The sequence below is a fragment of the Bos indicus genome, chromosome 16 (assembly GCF_029378745.1).
Source record: "Bos indicus isolate NIAB-ARS_2022 breed Sahiwal x Tharparkar chromosome 16, NIAB-ARS_B.indTharparkar_mat_pri_1.0, whole genome shotgun sequence".
Classification (NCBI taxonomy): Eukaryota; Metazoa; Chordata; class Mammalia; order Artiodactyla; family Bovidae; genus Bos; species Bos indicus.
The window spans coordinates 47846988-47868396 of NC_091775.1; the positions used below are offsets into that span (position 1 = coordinate 47846988).

At 51.2% G+C, this 21409-nt stretch overlaps 1 protein-coding gene across 4 annotated transcripts in view; it reads left to right on the plus strand.

Annotated features, from left to right (window-relative positions):
* ACOT7 (acyl-CoA thioesterase 7) overlaps positions 1 to 21409 on the plus strand; it is a 109214-nt gene that overhangs the window by 25017 nt on the left and 62788 nt on the right. Inside the window, exon 1 of one of the 4 annotated variants that reach the window (XM_019976656.2) lies at positions 17068 to 17175. The exons of the other annotated variants lie outside the window; for them this stretch is intronic. Within the exon in view, the coding sequence (XP_019832215.1) occupies positions 17156 to 17175 (20 nt within the window). The 5' untranslated portion in view covers positions 17068 to 17155. Of the gene's footprint in view, positions 1 to 17067; positions 17176 to 21409 lie in introns of those variants that run through there. 4 annotated transcript variants of the gene reach the window in all.

A 21409-nucleotide genomic window follows, 5' to 3' on the forward strand; every position in this document is an offset into this window, starting at 1 on the left:
CTGAGAGATAGGTGCCGAGTGGCCGGGTTACTGGTCAAGGTCACAGGCTGATGAGTGGTGTGCTGAAACCACAAACCTCCTGACTGTTCTTCGCCTGCGGCTTCTTCCAGCTTCTCCCAGCTTGCTCTGAACTCTGTTTCCCAGGTTCATTGATCCCTGACCCAGAAATCCATGAGCCACAGTACAGGGCCTGCCCTGTGGGACGTGGTGTAGACATTACCGTGCATCAGTTCCTTGAGAAGAGGACAGTCTGTATGTGATCTGTGTATGAGGTCTCTGAGGTCTGTGTCCCTCTGTTCCCACTCGCCTCCCTGAGCGCTACCCTGCCCCCACTGGCTTTTCTACCCCTTCCTCCAGGCCCCCCTCTCTCCCTTCTCTGGGTTGTTCTGTGACTTCAGCCTGTCCCGTGGCAGGGGCTGCTCTTTCTGTCCAGGCCTCCCAAGTGGCAGGTCTCTGCTGGGGACCTTCCCAGGGCCAGGCCACACAACCCAGACCTCTTGGTGCCCTATCTGACCCCTCAGGGCACAGAGGTTCAGGTTTGTGGCAGGCCAGGGGCCAGCTGGCATGACTGGCCGTCTAAGCCATGTTTCAGACGTTGAGAGTTGGAAGGTGAAAAGACAACCCTCAGAATGGGAGGAAATAATAGCAGATGAAACCACTGACAAAGGGTTAATCTCCCAAATATACAAGCAGTTCATACAGCTCAATACCAGAAAAACCAACAGCCCAATCAAAAATTGGGCTGAAGATCTAAACAAACATTTCTCCAAAGAAGACATGCAAATGGCTAATAAACATATGAAAAGATGCTTAGCATCACTCATTATTAGCGAAATACAGATCAAAATTAAAGTGAGATATCACCTCACACCTGTCATTATGGCCGTCATCAAAAAATCTACAAACAATAAATGCTGGTGAGAATGTGGAGAAAAGGGAACCCTCTTGCACTGTTGGTGGGAATGTAAATTGATACAGTCACTGTGGAATACTGTATGGAGAGTGCTTAAAAAACTAGGCATAGAACTATTGTATGACCCAGCAATCTGACTACTGGGCATAAACTCTGAGAATACCATAATTGAAAAAGACACATGAACCCCAAAGTTCACTGCAGTGCTATTTATAATAGCTGGGGCATGGAAGCAACCTAAATGTCCATTGACAGATGAATGGATAAAGAAGCTGTGGTACATATATACAGTGGAATATTACTCAGCCATAAAAAGGAATACATTTAAGTCAATTCTAATGAGGTGGATGGACCTAGACCATTTTATACAGGGTGAAATAAGTCAGAAAGAGGAAAACATGTATCATGTCTTAACACACATATATGGAACCTAGAAAAATGGTACTGATGAACCTGTTTGCAGGGCAGCAGTGGAGATGCAGACACAGAGAACACACTTGTGGACCCAGCGTGGGAAGGAGAGGGTGGGACGAATTGAAAGAGTGACATTGAAACATGTACATTACCATATTTAAAATAGCTAGCCAGTGGGAGTTTGCTGTGTGATGCAGGGAGTTCAAACCTGGTGTTCTGTGACAACCTGAGAGGGGTACAGTGGGGTCGGAGGTGCGAGGGAGGTTTAAGAGGGAGGGGGCATATGTATAACCTGTGGCTGATTCATGTTGATGGATGGCAGAAACTAACACAATATTGTAAAGCAGTTTTCCTCCAATTAAAAAGAAAATAAAAAATAGAAAAAAAGATGGAAAAAACAAAACAAGCAAACCAAAAAAGAAACTTTGAGAGTTGGGAAGCTGCAGGTGGTGGAGTGTCAGAGAAGTCGGAAGATGGGAGGCAGCTGTCAGACTGGGAGTGGACGTGTCCAGGAGAGAAAACTTCCTCAGAGACTAACTGTCCCTCCTCCTGGCTGTGCTGGGAGCAGAGCATGCCACCAGCTATGTGGTTGCAGCCCTATGCCCTGGAGGCAGCATCCACTTCCTGAGCTGACACTTTGTTCCCATCTGCTCCCTGCGTCCCACGTGCTTACTTGCTTAGCTCTCAGCCCCAGCGGACGTAGGAATCATCCTTGCTTTACCGATGGGGAAACTGAGGGCAAGAATGACCTTGAATGACCTTCAGCACAATGGGCACCGGATGCCTCATCACCTGCCCTGACCTGCCTTGATCAGGCTAGATGCTGCTAAAGCGTGGAACTGGTTGATGGAGACAGCCCTAACCTGCCAGCTGCCCTAGAAATGGCTGTTGCTTACTTTTGATTTATAAGTGGGTGCAATTAATTTGTTATTGTTCAGTTGCCAAGTCATGTCCGGCTCTTTGCAACCTCATGGACTGCAGCACAGCTGGCTTCCCTGTCCATCACCATCTGGAGGTTGCCCAAGTTCACGTCCACTGAGTTGGTGATGCCATCCAACCATCTCATCCTCTGTCGCACCCTTCTCCTCTGCCTTCAATCTTTCCTAGCATCAGGGTCTTTTCCAATGAGTCAGTTCTTTGCATCAGGTATCCAGAGTATTGGACTTTAGCTTCAGCATCAGTCCTTCCAATGGGTATTCAGGACTGAGTTCCTTTAGGATTAAAAGGCTCAGGTGTGATTTATCTCCCATACTCAGCATAAGGCCGAGAGCTTCTCTGCACCTCAGGTGCCTAGAGAAAAGTGCACTTCCGGTGCCCCAAAGGCCAGGCTGTTGTGCTCGCTGACCAAGTGCTTGTAAGACTGCCCTGGGGTCTGGGGAGCCTAAGTTTCCCCCCTATAGAATTTTGTGGATACCCGAAGGGCTCCTGGTGTGTATACCTGTCTGGCATCCAGGAATGGGGGCTGGGGAACACCTGAGGGTAGGGATCTGGTCCCCCCACCAGCTCTGCCCTGTCCTGGTACATTTGGGCCACTGGACCGTGGGGGTGGGTTGTGGGGGGTGGGTATGGGATGGGAGATGGGCCATGCCTCTCCACCTATTCAAAGTCCAGGCTTCAGGTTTCAGCCTCTTCTGGAGCCAACTACATACTCCAGTACCTTCTGGGGATGTATCAGGTGGAAACCTTAGCCTTGTAACTGATCAGGACGAGCTGGGGTGGGGAACATCTTTTGTAGTAAACACCACACTTTTTTGGCTTGTCTTTCTTTGCTGTTCTGATGCTGTGTTCATTCAGGTGTGGCTTTGTGATACTGTGATTTATAATCAGATCAGATCAGATCAATCGCTCAGTCGTGTCCGACTCTTTGCGACCCCATGAATCGCAGCACGCCAGGCCTCCCTGTCCATCACCAACTCCTGGAGTTCACTCAGACTCAACGTCCATCGAGTCAGTGATGCCATCCAGCCATCTCATCCTCTGTCGTCCCCTTCTCCTCCTGCCCCCAATCCCTCCCAGCATCAGAGTCTTTTCCAATGAGTCAACTCTTCCCATGAGGTGGCCAAAGTACTGGAGTTTCAGCTTTAGCATCATTCCTTCCAAAGAAATCCCAGGGCTGATCTTCAGAATGGACTGGTTGGATCTCCTTGCAGTCCAAGGGACTCTCAAGAGTCTTCTCCAACACCACAGTTCAAAAGCATCAATTCTTTGGCGCTCAGCCTTCTTCACAGTCCAACTCTCACATCCATACATGACCACAGAAAAAACCATAGCCTTGACTAGACGGACCTTTTTTGGCAAAGTAATGTCTCAGCTTTTGAATATGCTATCTAGGTTGGTCATAACTTTCCTTCCAAGGAGTAAGCGTCTTTTAATTTCATGGCTGCAGTCACCATCTGTAGTGATTTTGGAGCCCAGAAAAATAAAGTCTGACACTGTTTCCACTGTTTCCCCATCTATTTCCCATGAAGTGGTGGGACCGGATGCCATGATCTTCGTTTTCTGAATGTTGAGCTTTAAGCCAACTTTTTCACTCTCCACTTTGACTTTCATCAAGAGGCCTTTGAGTTCCTCTTCACTTTGTGCCATAAGGGTGGTGTCATCTGCATATCTGAGGTTATTGATATTTCTCCTGGCAATCTTGATTCCAGTTTGTGTTTCTTCCAGTCCAGCATTTCTCGTGATGTACTCTGCATACAAGTTAAATAAACAGGGTGACAATATACAGCCTTGACGAACTCCTTTTCCTATTTGGAACCAGTCTGTTGTTCAATGTCCAGTTCTAACTGTTGCTTCCTGACCTGCATACAAATTTCTCAAGAGGCAGATCAGGTGGTCTGGTATTCCCATCTCTTTCAGAATTTTCCACAGTTTATTGTGATCCACACAGTCAAAGGCTTTGACATAGTCAGTAAAGCAGAAATAGATGTTTTTCTGGAACTCTCTTGCTTTTTCCATGATCCAGCGGATGTTGGCAATTTGATCTCTGCTTCCTCTGCCTTTTCTAAAACAGCTTGAACATCAGGAAGTTCACGGTTTTGTCTACATCCCTGTTTCTGGCAGAGTCTAAAACCCTTGGCATTTCCTAAATGATGGGAGTGATAAAGGTGTCTTAATATTGGTAACAAACCCCTTTCAACCACACCGGAGCTTATGTTAATAAGGTGACTTTCAGAAAGTACCTAAGGGTGGAAGCCAGCCCTGTGATCGTAGGCTTGGAACTTCAATCCCAGCCCCCTGACCTCCAGGGAGGGGAGAGGGGCTGCTGGGTGAATTGGTGATTGAATCAGTGACCAATGATGGGATCAATCAGGCTTTTGTTGTGAAGTCCCCATAAAAGCCCAAAAGGATGGGGTTCAGAGAGCTGGGCTGGAGGACCTGTAGAGATTCAGGTTTGTCCTGAATTTCATCACACCTGGAGAGCAGGTGGATGGTCTGCCTCCCACATGCTTCTGTCCTACCTGTCTCTTCATCTGGCTGATGACTCATATATCCTTTAATGTCCTTTGTAGTAAGATGGTGAGCTCATGAGTGAATGGGTCTCCTGAGTTCTGTGAGCCTCTGCAGCAAATTAATCAAACCCAAGGAGGAGTTTGGTGTAAACTCTGTCTGTAACTGGTCGGTCAGTAACACACATGACAGCCTGGACTTGGGATTGGTGTGGGAAGGTTGGGGGTGGGGTCTGATGCTGTCTCCAGGTTGTTGTTTTTCAGTCGCTCAGTTGTGTCCGACTGTTTGCAACCCCATGGACTACAGCACTCCAGGCTTCCCCATGCTTCACTGTCTCCTGGGGTTTGCTCAAACTCATGTCCATTGAGTCAGTGATGCCATCCAACCATCTTATCCTCTGTTGCTCCCTTTTCCTCCTACCCTCAATCTTTCCCAGCATCAGGGTCTTTTCAAATGAGTCAGTTCTTAACTGGTGGCCAGAATTTTGGAGCTTCAGCTTCAGCATCAGTCCTTCCAATGACTATCCAGGATTGATTTACTTTAGGATTGACTGATTTGATCTCCTTTCAGTCCAGGGAACTCTCAAGAGTCTTCTCTAACACCACAGTTCAAAAGCATCAATTCTTTGGTGGTCAGCTTTCTTTATTGTTCAACTTTCACATCCATACATGACTACTGGAAAAGCCACAACTTTGACTAGATGGACTTCTGTCAGCAAAGTGTTATCTCTGCTTTTTAATATGCTGGGTAGGTTTGTCATAGCTTTTCTTCCAATGACCAAGCATCTTTGAATTTCATGGCTGCAGTCCCTGTCCACAGTGATTTTGGAGCCCAGGAAAAGAAAATCTGCCACTGTTTCCATTGTTTCCCTGTCTATTTGCAATGAAGTGATGGGATTGGATGCCATGATCTTCATTTTTTGAATGTTGAGTTTTATCAGCGTTTTCACTCTCCTCTTTCATCCTCATCAAGAGGCTTCTTAGTTCCTCTTCGTTTTCTGCCACTAGAGTGGTGTCGTCTGCATATCTGAGGTTGTTATTTCTTCCTTCAATCTTTATTCCAGCTTGTGATTCATCTAGCCTGGCATTTCACATGTTGTACTCTGCATAGAAGTTAAATAAGCAAGTGACAATATACAGCCTTGATGTACTCCTTTCTCAGTTTCGAACCACTCCATTGTTCTATGTCCCATTCCAACTGTTGCTTCTTGACCTGCGTACTGGTTTCTGACCTGTGTCCAGGCAGAGAGTCAGAATCAAGTTGACTTGTAAGACACCCAGCTGGGGTCAGAGAACTGCTTGGTGGTGGGCATAACACCCCCACCCCAACCCTATCCCCATGTCATAATTGGTGACCAGAACTTCAGGCTTGTGTTTGGCACTCAGACTTTTTTTTGCCTTTTTTTGTTTGTTTGTTTGGCTGGGAAAATAATTTTGTTTGGAGGAGGGTGGCAGGGGTCCAGCTTCAGAACTCCTGCACTTGCTTCTTGGTGCCTCTGGCCCTGGTGACCTTGAGCATGTGGGTGTTCATGGTCCAGCTCAGTAGCCATACTTACCACCATGACAGTGTTGCTGCTTGGGCATCACTCTGTGGACACTGACCCCTGAAGCAGGGGTACAGGAACTCTTAACAACTAAATGGCTTTTGGTGCCCTGTGGTGTCTAAGGAGACCAGATCCTATTTGATTGTCATTCTGTGCTTCCTATAATGACAGGCTGGTCGCATCTTGTCATAACAGCGGGGCTCTTAGCCAGCGAGGAGCTGTTCTAAGTGGCCTATGTCATCTGAGAAGTAGTAGGAACAGTCTTCCCTCTCGATTTGTGGGATCCTAGTTCCCTGACCAGGGATTGAACCTTTGCCCTTGGCAGTGAGAGTGAAAAAGTGAGTGTGTTAATCAGTCAGTTGTGTCCAACTCTTTGTGTTTAGCCCGCCATGGACTGTAGCCCGCCAGGCTCCTCTGTCCATGGAATTCTCCAGGCAAGAATACTGGAGTGGGTTGCCATTCCCTTCTCCAGGGGATCTTCCTGACCCAGGAGACCCTGGGTCTCTTGCACTGCAGGCAGAATTTTTACAATCTGAGCCACCAGAGTCCTAATTGCTGGACTGCCAAGGAATTCCTAGTGGGAATAGTCTTATCTCAGCCATAGCAGTGATAATTTTGTGGACTTGATTTTGCTTGTAATTGTTCCCATGTACCTACTAAGTTTTTTGTTGTTATTCAGTTGCTGAGTCATAATCGACTTTTTGCAACCTCATGGACTGCAGCACACTAGGCTTCCTTGTCCTTCACCATCTCCTGAAGTTTGCTCATATTCATGTTCATTGAGTCGATAATGCCATCCAACCATTTCATTCTCTGTCACTCCCTTTTCCTCCTACCTTCAATCTTTCAAAGGGTCAGGGTCTTGTCTAATAAGTCAGCTCTTTGCATCAGGTGGCCAAAATATTGGAGCTTCAGCTTCAGCATCAGTTCTTCCAATGAATATTTAGGGTTGATTTCCTTTAGGATTGACTGGTTTGATCTTGCTGTGCAAGGGACTCTCAAGAGTGTTCTCCAGCACCACAGTTTGAAAGTATCAGTTCTTTGGTGCTCAGCCTTCTTTTTACTTTTGTTTTTAGATAGTTAATGTGGAAGAGAGTGAATTTAATTGCTAATTTTATAGGAGGTCTCTGCATTCTTCTGCCGTTCCCACACCACGTTGTGTCCCCTCGGTTTAGTGGGAGTTCCTGCCACTCTGCATCCTCGCCAGTGTCTGGCGTTGTCACATCGGGGTCTTGGCTGGTAGTGTGAGTGGTAGCTTGTCATTTGAGTTTGCGATTCCCTGGTGACCTGTGACACCGGCATCTTTCTCATGTGCTTATTTGCTATCTGTGTGTCTTCATTTATGAGGCGTCCCTTCAGATCTTCTGCTCATTTTCATGCTGGGTTGTTGGTTATTGGATACAAGTCCTTTATCAGACATGTGATTTATAAATATTTTCTGCCAGTTGGTGGATCGTCACTGTTCTGCTATCAGTGCCTCTGTTGGTTGTGTTCTCTGGCCAGCCCAGGAGCCAGAAGCCAGTGTACCTGGCTTCTCCTAGGTCTTGGAAGTCCTTGTAGGGTGTCACAGCTTCAGGGAACTCTCAGCTCTCCCTGGACCCTCCAGGTTACAGGTGAGGAATCAGAGCCCAGAGGGGCAGTGGCTGACTTAGGGGCACGTGGCTGGTGTGGCAGAGCCATGGCTTGAACCCTGACTGCGTCTCCTGGGCCAGCTTGCCCTTGGAATTTCCACACTGGCTTTCTGGGGGGGGGGGGGGCATCTGTTGACATGGTCTCCAGGTGATGTCCGGCAGGATGGGCTGTTCGATGCTCAGGATATTGGGCAGGGCTGGGGTTCTAGAGGCTAAGAGGGTTGCCCTTGTTTTGTCCTCAGCCCCTGCACGGTCTACTCCAGCTTCCGCACCCCCCAGACCTCCAGGACAGTGTGTTTGGAGGGCATCCTCCTCTATTCTCAAGGATGTCTGGGAGCCCCTTCCACAGTGAGACTGGGTGTCACCGTATAGACCACTGGCTGTATTCTGCCTGACTCTGGGGAAGCCCTCAGAGCCTGCTGAGCTGCTCTTGAAGGCTTCACTGTGGATCCCATGGGCTGAGAGGGCTGTGATTGCTGCCTGGTGGTGCGTAGCATGCTGGCCTGGTAGGACTCTTAGTGAGGCTGTACCTGGAGCTCCAGGGCAGCCTGGCTGCCTCCTTCCTGCTTGTGGTACTGAAGCTGGTGGCTGAGACACTCTTGGAAATGAACTGAGTGTCAGTAAACTCTCGTAGATTCAGTGACTGAGAAGAACCCCCAGGTGTTTGCCACCACCACGTGATTCTTCACACAGCAGCTGTCGGGGTGGATGGGTGGGGTATTTATTTATTTCATTATTGACATATAATTTATGTAACTGTACACATTTAAAGTGAGTGGCTTGATCCATTTGGGCATATGTAAACACTTGAAAAATCATCACCATAATCAAGGTCATGAGCACAGCCATCATTTTAAGAGTTTCTTCTCATCTCCTGATAATCCCGCCCTCCTTCCTAGGCAGCCACTGACTCACTGTCCCTGTAGATTAGTTTGCATCTTCTAGAATGTTAAAGAGGAAAGTGAAAGAGGAGAGTGAAAAAGCTGGCTTAAAACTCAACATTCGAAAATGAAGATCATGGCTTCCAGTCCCATTACTTCATGGAAAATAGATGGGGAAACAATGGAAACAGTGACAGACTTTGTTTTTTGGGGCTCCAAAATCACTGCAGATGGTGACTGCAGCCATGAAATTAAGAGACACTTGCTCCTTGGAAGAAAAAGTATGACAAGCCTACACAGCATATTAAAAAGCAGAGATATTACTTTGCCAACAAAGGTCTGTCTAGTCAAAGCTGTGGTTTTTCCAGTTGTCATGTATGGATGTGAGAGTTGGACCATAAAGAAAGCTGAGTGCTGAAGAATTGATGCTTTTGAACTGTGGTGTTGGAGAAGACTTTTGAGAGTCCCTTGGACTGCAAGGAGATCAAACCAGTCTATCCTAAAGGAAATCAGTCCTGAATAGTCATTGGAAGACTGATGCTGAAGCTGAAGTTCCACCTGATAGGAAGAACTGACTCAATTGAAAAGATGCTGATGCTGGGAAAGATTGAAGTTGGGAGGAGAAGGGGACGACAGAGGATGTGATGGTGCGATGGCATCACTGACTTGATGGGCATGAGGTTGAGCAAGCTCTGGAAGTTGGTGATGGACAGGGAAGCCTGGCGTGCTGCAGTCCATGCGGTCGCAAGAAGTTGGACATGACTGAGCAACTGAACTGAATCGAGAGTGTTGTAGAAGTGGGGCCATGCAGTCAGAGCTCTTTTCTGTCTGCCCTGTCCTCTTTCAGTTGGTGTGATCATTTTGAGATTCCCCCACGTTGCTGTAAGGACCAGCATTCATTCCTTTTATTGCCAAGTAGCATTCTCTTGCACGGGTGGATGGACCTTGGTCTGTCCGTTGGTTCATCTGTGGATGGACATTTGAGTTGTGTCCAGCTGTGGGCTGTTATAGGAAACGCTGCCACGAGCAGTGGTGTGCAGGCCTCTGAGGGGACATACTCAGGGGACAACATTGGATGGGATGGTATGTGTAGGTTTAACTGTTTAAGAAACTGCCAGACTGTCTCCCCAGGTGGTTGTGCATTTCGTGTTTGTTTGCTGTTCGTTTCCAGCAGCGCCTGGGAGTCCCGGTTTCTCCACAGCCTTACCAGCACTTGGTACAGTCGGGCTTTTCAGTTTTAGCCATGCTGAGGTGTGAGAGGATCCCACGGCGGTGTTGGTCTGCAGTTTCCTAACGTCTAACACTGTCAAGAGTCATTTCACGTTTGTGTTTGTCACCTACGTATCTTGTTTAGCCAAGTGTCTGCTCAGGTCTTTTGCCCATTTAAAAATATTGCAGCTTTGGTTTTCTCACCGTTAGGAGTTCTTTATGTCCCCAGAGTATATCTCTGCCCCTCCCAGCTTTCTCTGCCCTTGGAGGTGGGCTTCCGTGGGAGGAAAGTGAGCGTTCGTCGCTCCGTCGTTTCTGACTCTGTGAGACCTCGTGGACTGTAGCCCTCCAGGTTCCTCTGTTCACGGGGTTTTCCAGGTAAGAATACTGGAGTGGGTTGCCACTCCCTTCTCCAGGGGATCTTCCCCACTGAGGGATCGAACCTGGGTCTCTCACATCGTGGGCAGATTCTACTATCTGAGCCTCCAGGGAAGCCATGGGAGGAAACTGGCCTCCAGTTCTAGGAAAAGCCATTCAGCCCTCTGCTCACCTTCTCTCCTGGGTGCCTACCATCAGTTGGGCCAGTTGATTCTCTGAGCTCCAGGACCTTGTCTGTCACTTCCTGCCTTTCTCCTTGGTGACTCGGGTGTAGCCCCTACTCCCTGGGCAGGTGTGGGGCAGATGGAAGGAAGCATGCTGCCTTCTCCACCTTCTTCAGTTTCCAGATGGCCTTGAGAGCTGAAGGACATAGTGGTTATTTCCCCACAAACTGCACCCCAGACACAACCTCGTGGGTGTTTTCACTCCCTACCTCCCTTCCCCAGCCCCTGGCAACTAACTGCCAGTCTACCGTCTGTGTGTCTCTAGGATTTGCCTGTTCTGGGTGTTCTATATCAGTGGACTCATATACTAAATGGTCTTTTGCATGACTGGCTTCTTTCACTCAGCATAATGTTTTCAGAGTTCATCCACGTTTTAGTGTTGTTGAGGCAAATAACTAATAAACAGTGTATAACAGGAATAGGAAAGAGTTTGATGTGAGCCAAACTCAGGACTGTAGCCCAGAGGATTTGCTCTGACGATCTGCTCTGGAGAAACAGGATTTTCAGCACAGTTTTCTGTCTTGTCAGTACAGAGAACATCAGTTGACTTGATGTTCCCTCCGGTTTCAGAAAACCAGATCCCCACGTACCCAGGACATCAGTGTGGCCTTGGCATCTGGGAAGGGAATCTGACTGTTGAAGGAGTAATGAGCATTGGCGTCCCAGGGAGGAGGTGTTTAGTCCTTATTCTTTCTTTATTTCTCTGGCTTCTCCAGGTCTCAGCTGCAGCCAGCGGGATCTCCACCTTCAGCTGCAGCATTGGAGCTATTTGTTGGCGCGTGTGCCATCTAGTTCCCCGACCAGGGATCAAACCCAGACCCCTGGAATTGAGAGCTCAGAGTCTTAGCCACTGGACCACCAGGGAAGTCCCCAGGCTTTATTTTGAACATGAACACTCTTCTGGTTAGTGCACCCTTTCCTTTAGTAATTAAAGCAGACGCACAGTGTTTGTCTGCTAGACCACAAGCAGGCTATTTTAGTTAGCACCGAATCAAGGTAACTCATTTATAGCCAGAATGACTTCCCCAGACCTCAACACGTGAACATTCCTTTTATCAGCGTGTATCAGTACTGCATTCCTTTTTATGGTCAAATAATGGTCCATGTATGGATCTGAGAGTTGGACTGTGAAGAAGGCTGAGCGCTGAAGAATTGATGCTTTTGAACTGTGGTGTTGGAGAAGACTCTTGAGAGTCCCTTGGACTGCAAGGAGATCCAACCAGTCCATTCTGAAGGAGATCAGCCCTGGGATTTCTTTGGAAGGAATGATGCTAAAGCTGAAACTCCAGTACTTTGGCCACCTCATGCAAAGAGTTGACTCATTGGAAAAGACTCTGATGCTGGGAGGGATTGGGGGCAGGAGGAGAAGGGGACAGTAGAGGATGAGATGGCTGGATGGCATCACCAACTCGATGGACATGAATTTGGGTGAACTCCGGGAGTTGGTGATGGACAGGGAGGCCTGGCGTGCTGCGATTCATGGGGTCGCTCAGTCGGACACGACTGAGTGACTGAACTGAACTGAATGGTCCATTGGGTTGACGGACCATATGTTATTTATCTGATGATGGATACCTGGGTTTCCACCTTTCAGTTATTATGAATAATGTTGCTATGAACCTTTCCAGACATCTAGTTTTGTCATTTTAAATGGTTCTTGGTTAGTTTAATAGAAAGGAAATAGCAACTTATGGTTGTTCAGCTTCAAAATTGTTTACTCATATAGCTAAAGTGGCATCAGATGGTTCTGTTTGTGGAAAGGTCTGCTCATGGCTGGAGTCCACTGGCGGTGGAGGCCTAGTTCAGCCTCCCTGACAGGACTGAGCTGTGGGAGGGGTCTTAGACAGTTAATTTTGCATCATTTCTTACAGGTTTTCTCCCCTCCATGAATTCTGTTTTTCTCTAATTAAAAATAAAAAAAATCTAAGTTCCACTGGGTTTAGCTTGTATCTCTCTCCAGGTTTTAAGCAGTTGATGCTGCATATCATTTAGTGGCTCATTCTCCAAACGTGAAACATGTCTTCCCTCCAACGATGCTTCATTTCAGTCTTAACTTCTGTGGTTTGTCTAAAAGCACTTCTCTAGATAGCCTTGTCCCAGTTGTGGATTTCAGTCCATTTTCCCATGTCTTATGGTCCTGTGCTTGGCATCGCATGCCATGTGAATCCTCACCATGCCGTTGGTAGATGTATCATTCAGAAAGTTCTTCAGGTACAGGTTGATATCAGGATTCTCCATTTGCTCCATTGAGGACTGTTGCATCTTTAAGCCAGTCTTGTAATGAACTTAGAACCTGGTGGGGCAAATGGTGCCGCTTCTCTTGTTGGTGTGGGGTCATTATCATCACCTGGTTGGTGTATAGGGGAGGTGGGGAGGGCAGTTGTTGACCTTCACAGAGCCCTGCAGGCTGCCTCCCCACACCCGGCCTTCCTTCCCAGATCGGTACCCCTGGTGTTTTCTGGTTCTGACTATTGGTGGCCTGCCGCCCTTCCTCCCTTCCTCCCGAGTAGAAGCTGGGGCTTGAACCAGCTAACTTCCAACATCTCTTTCTACTCCAATTTCTTACGATTTTACAGGAGTTTCAAAAGTCAAGTTCAGTTCAATTCAGTCACTCAGTCGTGTCCGACTGAGCGACCCCATGAATCGCAGCACGCCAGGCCTCCCTGTCCATCACCAACTCCCGGAGTTCACCCAGACTCACGTCCATCGAGTCAGTGATGCCATCCTGCCATCTCATCCTCTGTCATCCCCTTCTCCTCCTGCCCCCAATCCCTCCCAGCATCAGAGTCTTTTCCAATGAGTCAACTCTTCGCATGAAGTGCCCAAAGTATTGGAGTTTCAGCTTTAGCATCATTCCTTCCAAAGAACACCCAGGGCTGATCTCCTTCAGAATGGACTGGTTGGATCTCCTTGCAGTCCAAGGGACTCTTCAAGAGTCTTCTCCAACACCACTGTTCAAAAGCATCAATTCTTCAGTGCTCAGCCTTCTTCACAGTCCAACTCTCACATCCATACATGACCACTGGAAAAACCATAGCCTTGACTAGATGGACCTTTGTTGGCAAAGTAATGTCTCTGCTTTTCAATATGCCATCTACGTTGGTCATAACTTTCCTTCCAAGGAGTAAGTGTCTTTTAATTTCATGATTGCAGTCACCATCTGCAGTGATTTTGGAGCCCCTAAAAATAAAGTCAGCCACTGTAGCCCATTCTTGTTTTAAAGATACGCAATCCTTTAGAATCTTTGACATGATTAAACATCCTGTATTGGATGTTATCTGCTATTTCCGTTATTGCTTTAGTTTTTCCTGGGACTATATGTATTCAGTCTGTTGTTTCTCTTTTTTACCTATGTTTCCTCTCAGCTTTTTGAGATTTTAGTATGTTCCCAATTATAACTAACAGCCCAGACGTAGCAACATGTTACATTCAGGTGTTTTTAAATCACAGGTTAATATGTTTTTTAATCCCACAGTGAATTCTGAGCCTTATTGTGAAGGTAAGAGAAAAGGTAGAAGGGTATACCCACATCCACACCTGGGTGTTCTTTTTGCTTTGGCTCCATCCCTTCATTCTTTCTAGAGTTATTTCTCCACTGATCTCCAGTAGCATATTGGGTACCTACTGACCTGGGGAGTTCCTCTTTCAGTATCCTATCATTTTGCCTTTTCATACTGTTCATGGGGTTCTCAAGGCAAGAATACTGAAGTGGTTTGCCATTTCCTTCTCCAGTGGACCGCATTTTGTTAGATCTCTCCCCATGACCCGCCCATCTTGGGTTGCCCCACAAGCATGGCTTAGTTTCATTGAGTTAGACAAGGCTGTGGTCCTAGTGTGATTAGATTTAGTTTTCTATGAGTATGGTTTCAGTGTGTCTGCCCTCTGATGCCCTCTTGCAACACCTACTGTCTTACTTGGGTTTCTCTTACCTTGGGCGTGGGGTATCTCTTGACGGCTGCTCCAGCAAAGCGCAGCCTCTGCTCCTTACCTTGGACGAGGGGTATCTCCTCACCTCCGCCCTTCCTGACCTTCAACGTGGGATAGCTCCTCTAGGCCCTCCTGTGCCTGCGCAGCCACGGCTCCTTGGGCGTGGGGTTGGTCCTCCTGGCCACCGCCCCTGGCCTTGGGCATGGGCGCGTGGGGTAGCTCCTCCTGGAGCCGCCCCTGACCTCGGACGTGGGGTAGCTCCTCTCTGCCACGCTTAGTGCGCCGGTCGCAGCCGCCTGCGCTTAGTCAAGGAGGAAAAAAAAAAAGTCAAGGAGGGAGTTCCTTGGCCACCCAGTGGTTAGGACACAGCACTTTCACTACCGAGGGTCTAGGTTCAACCCCTAGTTGGGGAACTAAGATTCTTCAAACCTGATGACACAACCAAAAAACTTAAAACACAAAAATTTGAACAAAAGAAGCTCAGGGAACCTGCAGTATTTGGAGTGTTGGGATGGGCTTCTGGGCACCGCCCCTTATCTGGGATGCCACTGTTGCTTAGGGAGGCAGCGATGCTCCTACGCAGGACTGGCTGAGTCCAAAGGGCACCGCTGCAGGCCAGGGAGCCCTCTCTAAGCCCCATCTGGTTGTGGCTTCAGGAGGGACCGTGGGGCTGCGGACGCCATGCTCTTGCTCCGGCGAGCTGTACCCCTCTCAGCCTTCCGGAGGCGCACTGACCAGGCCCGACTCAGGGAGAAGGCCAGGCTGTGAGTTGGGAGCCATGGGGAAACTGTGGGGCAGCTGGTGTGGGGGTGTCTGGGGGACCCTGGCCCGAGCACCAGGGCAGGTGGGACTGGCAGGTCTCGGCATGTGGCTCCAGAGGCCAGGGCTGGAGTGGGCATCTGGGGCCTTGGGGCCTTCTTTCCAACCTGAGGTTGAGAGAGGGACTAGAACAGACCGAGCGTGTGGGGCTCCCAGAACCTCTGAGGTGGTTCGTGTCCTGAGCGGCCTGTGGCCCAGGGGAGGGAAAGTGGGGAGGGCCAGAGGAGGGGGTCCCAGCTGACCCGAGGGGACCAGGGCCCTGGGTAGGTGGAGTTGGGATGACGTCTGTCCACTCTGCATCCCCCAGGTCAGCTCAGCGTCTGCCACACATGCCCAGTGTGGGACCTGGCGGTGAGCAGGTTGGCCCGGCCTTGCCAGACAGGACCTGTTTCAGGGGTTGCGGGCAGATCTTGATGTGCCGTTGTAGCAGCCACAGGGCTAGGGGAGGTCTGCGGTCCTGGCCGGGACCTGTCAGGCTGTATGGGTGGGGAGGCTCATGGGAGAAGTTTTGTCCCAGACTCAGCCCTGACTCCGCTCCAGGCAGATGCTGTGGGTGTGGTGGGCAGGCCCCTCACCTGCCTGCCAGGTCCAGGCTCCGGGCATCCTGATGGCCCAGCTGAGGGTAGCCTTGCCACTTCCTCCCGGGCTGGGTGCCTGCCTCCCTGTGGAACCGGGGGCTGTGGTGCTGGTCAGGCTGGGATGTTCTTAATCAGTTTGGAATGTTCTTTCTCTTTTTTGCATAAAGATGGGGCCACTAGTGCCTTTAGTGAGAATCCATCCATATATTAGGAAGGCCCCCGGGAAGGAGCCTGGGGCACTTGGCCTCTGACAGGGGGTCTCTGTGGGCCCAAGTGGCAGGCTGCCTTTACCAAGCCCCATCAGGGCCATGTCCTGACTTGACCTCTAAACAACAAAGTCTGTGCAAGTTAGCTGGACAGGTGCCTGGGAGCCCAGCCAGGATGACAGTTTTTAGGAAGGATGCCCTTGAGTGGGTGGGTTCATTCATTCATGCCGCCCATCATGGTGCCTGGGTGACTGTGGCTCTGCAGGGATGGCTTTGGGTCTGGGTGACACTCAGGACATGTCCAGCCTCCTCTCCCCTGGCTGCTGCTTCGCCTCAGCACCAGGACCTCTCTGCCAGCTGGTCCTTTTCCCCCAGACCTAGTTGGGGGAGACAGTAGAAGCCAGTGCACCTGAGCCGGGGGAGGAAGGTCTGTGTGGTGGGGGCAGCAGGTCGGCCAGGAGAGGGCTGAACAGCCATCTGCCTCCCTGCCAGGGTTCAACAGCCCCTACCACTCAGGGTGGGCTTGAGGGACAGGTTTCAGATGCCGTCTCCTCTGCATCTGATGGGACCTCTCCCTCTGTCTCACTTACTCTGGCTCTTGACACCTCCCCCCACCCCACCACCACTTCTGTCTGAGTGTCAGGAAGCTTTGGGTCCAGGCCTGGGGCTTGGCCTTTGTCCCCAGCGCTGACTCAGGAGGGCACCTGTGCCTTCTAGATCTCAGGGCAACAGCAGCAGGAGGGCTAGAAGGTTTCCTTCTCCACTGTTGTTATATACAAGATGAGGTTTCTATGACAACTGGGTTTTGGTAGGGTTCTCAGACTGATGAAATGGCCCCTTCCTGGTTAGATTGGGCAGCCCAGGAAGCCAGGGTGCTTCCTGCCAGGCCAAGGGGTTGGGACTGTCCTTGCAGTGGGAGAGGGCGGGTGAGTCGGCTGCAGCTGCCCTCCTCTCCTCTCTCTGGACCTGGGATGTCCCAGCCCACATGGCTTCCCAGCTGAGCAGGTACTAACCACCGGTTGTGGGACCCCTGCCCCATGTGGGGACCCCTGTGGCAGATGGGGGCAGGTGGTAGGGGGACTTGGCCTCTGTGTGCGACAGACTGGCTGGCTTCAGGCAGCCCGGGGCACCCAGGCCTGGCCCAGGTCTTGCTGACCTTGGAGGTTAAGTGGTTAACTGAAGCCGGGATGGGGACTCTGGCCTCTGAGTATCCACATGCGCTCCTGGTGGGGTCATATCATGGGTGCCTGGGGGAGTTGGCAGTGAGGCTTGGCACTCACCCACCCGGTGCTCACCCACCTGGCTCCAGGGCCCAAGTTGGGACGCTTGCTCCTCTTTGCCTTCTTGCCCAGCTTCTTCTCTTTCTCCTGCCAGCAGATTTCTGCGGTTGGGCCAGGCGCTGCTTACCTTCCTGTCTGCTCAGCTCAGGGTGCTCTGGGTTTTTGGGATCAGTGGGGCTGGGTGGGCCACCTGCCCTGGTTCATTCTCGTGTCCTGCTTTGGGGCCTGGCAGGGTCCCAGGGCCTCTTTGGCGGCCCAGCTGTTTCTCCCCCCTTGCCTCCTCTGGGGTCTTTGGGGGTTGAAGGAGCTTTGCTGGAACCTTTTTAGGCAGCAAATTGGATAGGACAAGCAGTGCCAAACAGCCTTCCGTTGAGCAGAGTCCCTCCCACATAGGAAGATGGGGTGTTCATATGTGCCTGACTCTGGCCTTCAGGGCCCCATGGTAGAGGCTGCCAGGTGTGAACCAGCCCACGTGCCCTCAACCCATGTGGTTCTCCTGGCAGGTGCATGCCCTCAGATGAGCCTGGAGCTCCTTTCTTACCAGCAGTGGCAGTCCCCGCCCCGCCAGCCTCCTCCCTGGCCCGCCTTCGGACTCTCGTTCAGATCCTGCTTTATGGGTTCCCCCGCCGCTGGCACCTTCTCAACTGCCACCTGCAGCTCCAAGGCGGGGGTGGCACTCTGTCCAAAAGTCACTGTCCTGACCCGCCTCTGCTTCTCTGGGTTGAGCCTCATTCAGAAGGGACGGGTCTGGGGAGCTTCTGGCACAATCCGTGAGGTGTGCTTAGAGCTGGCTGCCCTGTGGGAACCCACCTGGACCCTGGCAGCAAGCCCAGTGGTTCTGCCCATGTTTGAGTGCTGGTGGAAACCCCACAGAGGAGTTCACGTGTCCTTAGCTGGACTTGGCACTGCCACCTTCTCCTTCAGACAGTTCTGCTTTCACCGTTGGGTAAAGGAAACAGCCCCCTTGCCTCGCCTCCCCCAGTTCCTGTGGAACTCACGTGGAAGTGTTCCATTTTAGCACTGACATTTTCCTGTCAGAGTTGGAGATGTTGGCCTCATGCTAGGGGGCTGTGGGTAGGGTGAGCAGGGAGCAGTCATCAGTGGAGCTGCCACCAAGGCTGCTGGGGGGCCTGGCCTGGGCTGGCTGGACTGGGGAGCAGGACCTGAGCTTGGCTGCAGGCCATGGGGTCTCAGCCCAGCCGCTCCCTGCTGCCTTCTGGGAGTGGTGCTCAGGCCACTCAGGCAGGGGCATCAGGCCACATGCTGTCTGGGTTTTTTGGCGTCACTGTAACACATGACCACACCTGGGTGGCTTAAAACCCAGAAATGCATATGTTTTCACATCTGGAGGCTGCAAGCCCCATACCGGGGTCGGCAGGGCCACGCTCCCTCTGAAGGCTCTAGGGGGAAGGGCCTTTCTTTGCTTGTCCAGCATCCCGGCTGCAGGCAGTGCCTGTGTGTCTTGTCAAAGCGTCACCTCAGTCTCTACCTCCGTGTCGTGTGGCCTTTTCCCCTGGTGTGTCCAGATTTCCATCTTCTAAGGATACCAGTCATGGGAACATGGCCCTGGTAATAACCTCATCTTAACTTGACCATATTTGCAAACACCTTGCTTCCAAATCAGATCACGGTCACAGGTTCCAGGGTCAGAGCTTCAGCTGATCTGAATTGTGTCAGGGGACACAGTTCAACCCCGTCCAGAGGCTCCAGGTTGGGTGGGGCCTGGCCCAGCCTCCGGGGACCCGGAGGAGCAGAGGGACAGGCCTGCCCTCAGAACATGCAGACGTGTGGGGAGCAGGGTGGCTCCTCCAGCCTCCCCATTGTCCCTTGCCTGCTGTCTGTTCCTGGAATGGCCTCTCCTACTCTGTTCCCCTGCCTTTCTCCCGCCCACAGGAACCAGCAGAGATGGTAGCCTTGCTGTGGTGAGTTCAGAGAAGGCTTTGCTGAGCACCTTTGTTTCAGCTGTGTTTTGAATAAATTTTAAAGACTGTGGATTTATTAATATTTGACATGGTTGACATGGTTTTGTGGGGCTTGCGGGATCTTTGTTCCCCGACCTAGGATCGAACCCACGCTCCCTGCATTGGGAGCAGAGTTTTAACAGCTGGACCACCAGGGAAGTCCTTTGACATGGTTTTAAATTCAGAAAGCACAGAGGCGTCACTGTGACCTTCCTCCAATCGCTGGTTCCCCTCTCAGGGGCAGTGGAAGCTTCTGGTTTCCCGGGCCTCCCACCAAGGGTGGTCTCCACTGGCCTGCAGATATGGTCACCCGTCTCCCATCATTCTGAGCCTTTTCTCATCTAACAGGGCTTCTCCGAGACCCTTCCTCCCTCTTGCTCGAGGCTGTGCACTCTGTGTTGTGTGGGTGTAACTTAATCTAACGAGCCCCTTATTGGCGGATTTAGGGCACGGCCAGCTTTTGCACATAAAACAGCTTTTCAGTGAGTAACCTTGAACACGCTTGGTTTGGTCATGTGTGGAAACATCTCTAGGTTGAATTCCTCTTGGTGGGACGTCTGGCTTAGAGCAGCCCATATATCTGGAGTTTGGGTGGATGATGATAAAGCTGGGTTGCCCTCCGGAATTTTGTGTCTACTTAGGCTCCCCGTTCGTCCATGAGTCGCCTTTCTTCATGGAGCAGAGGTGGCATGTTGCCGGGACAGGCTGGTGCAGGTGTTGCCGGGACAGGCTGGTGCAGGTGAGGTGGAGGGAAGATCCAGGTGGGCCCAGCCAGCAGCACTGGCCTGGGCAGGTGCAGCCTAGAGCCCCGAGAGGCAGTGGGAGATAGGCGAGGAAAGTTCCAGATCCCTGAGGGCTTCAGAGGCCTCGCTAGGGAGTTGAATCTTTTCTTTTTTTTTCTGGTTGCCCCATCCCCCCATGGGGGATCTTAGTTCCCTGACCAGGGATCAAACCCATGCCCCCTGCAGTGGAAGTGTGGGGTCTCAACCGCTGGACTGCCAGGGAAGTCCCAGGAGTTGAATTTTTCTCCTGTAGCAGGGGCCCTGGAGGGTCTGGCAGGGCCGTGGACTCCTGCTTAAGAAGAGTGACTCTTGGGGCATCAGGGTAAATGGTGGGCTTCGGCAGGGAGGCAAGACGTAGGCAGAGAAGCCCCTCCATCCGCAGCCCCTGGGTGACTCCTCGCACACCAGCCCCGACTGAGGGTCTCCCAAGGCCACCCTGCCCCCAGGACAAGTCCAGGCTCTGTCCCAGTCCCAGGCCCGTGTGACAAGCTCTTGGCTCCATTCTCCAGCTCGCCCTTCACCCATATTCTCTCCCCCCAGGGGTCACTGGCCGGCTTTGGGGGACCACTGTCTTTTTCTGTACCTGCCGAGCTCTCCCGTCTCTGGGGTCTTCTTCTGAGATACCACCTCTCCTTGGAGTATCCGTCGTGCCCCACCCTCTGTCCCTGGCTCATCTGCTCCCTCTCCCGGAGTTGACCCAGGTGTCACTTCCTCTGAAGTTCTCCTGGTGCCCGGGTGGGGGGCGGCTGCACCATCTGAAAGTGACTCTGTAACCCCGGTGTGTGTGGCTTCCTTCCTGCTCTTGTCATCAGCTTAGTGTTTGCTTCAGAGGTTAGCAGGGAGGAGGCGGTGTCTGCTTTGGTTCCGTGGGCCCATCCCTGGCCAGCTCATCCTGTGGTTTGGAGCAGGAGTGGCTGGAATGGAGGGGGAGGGGTGGTGAGAAACAGGGTGGTGACATTCCAGATGCCACTGCTGGGAGGGCAGGGAGAGAGGAAGATGGTGGAGAGGATCTTGGGGTGCGTAGGCCTGGTCACAGGAGGCAGTGTCCCTGCCACTGGCCAGCTGAGAAGATGTTGGGGATGGGGGTCACAGGAAGGGCTCCCTGGCCCAACTGTCCACTTTTCCCTGGAGCTTCTGGGGTTCAAGGACTGAGAGAGTTGCAGGTTGGCATGGGCAGAGGGGCAGAGAGAGGTGGGAAAGAGAATGGGGCACACAG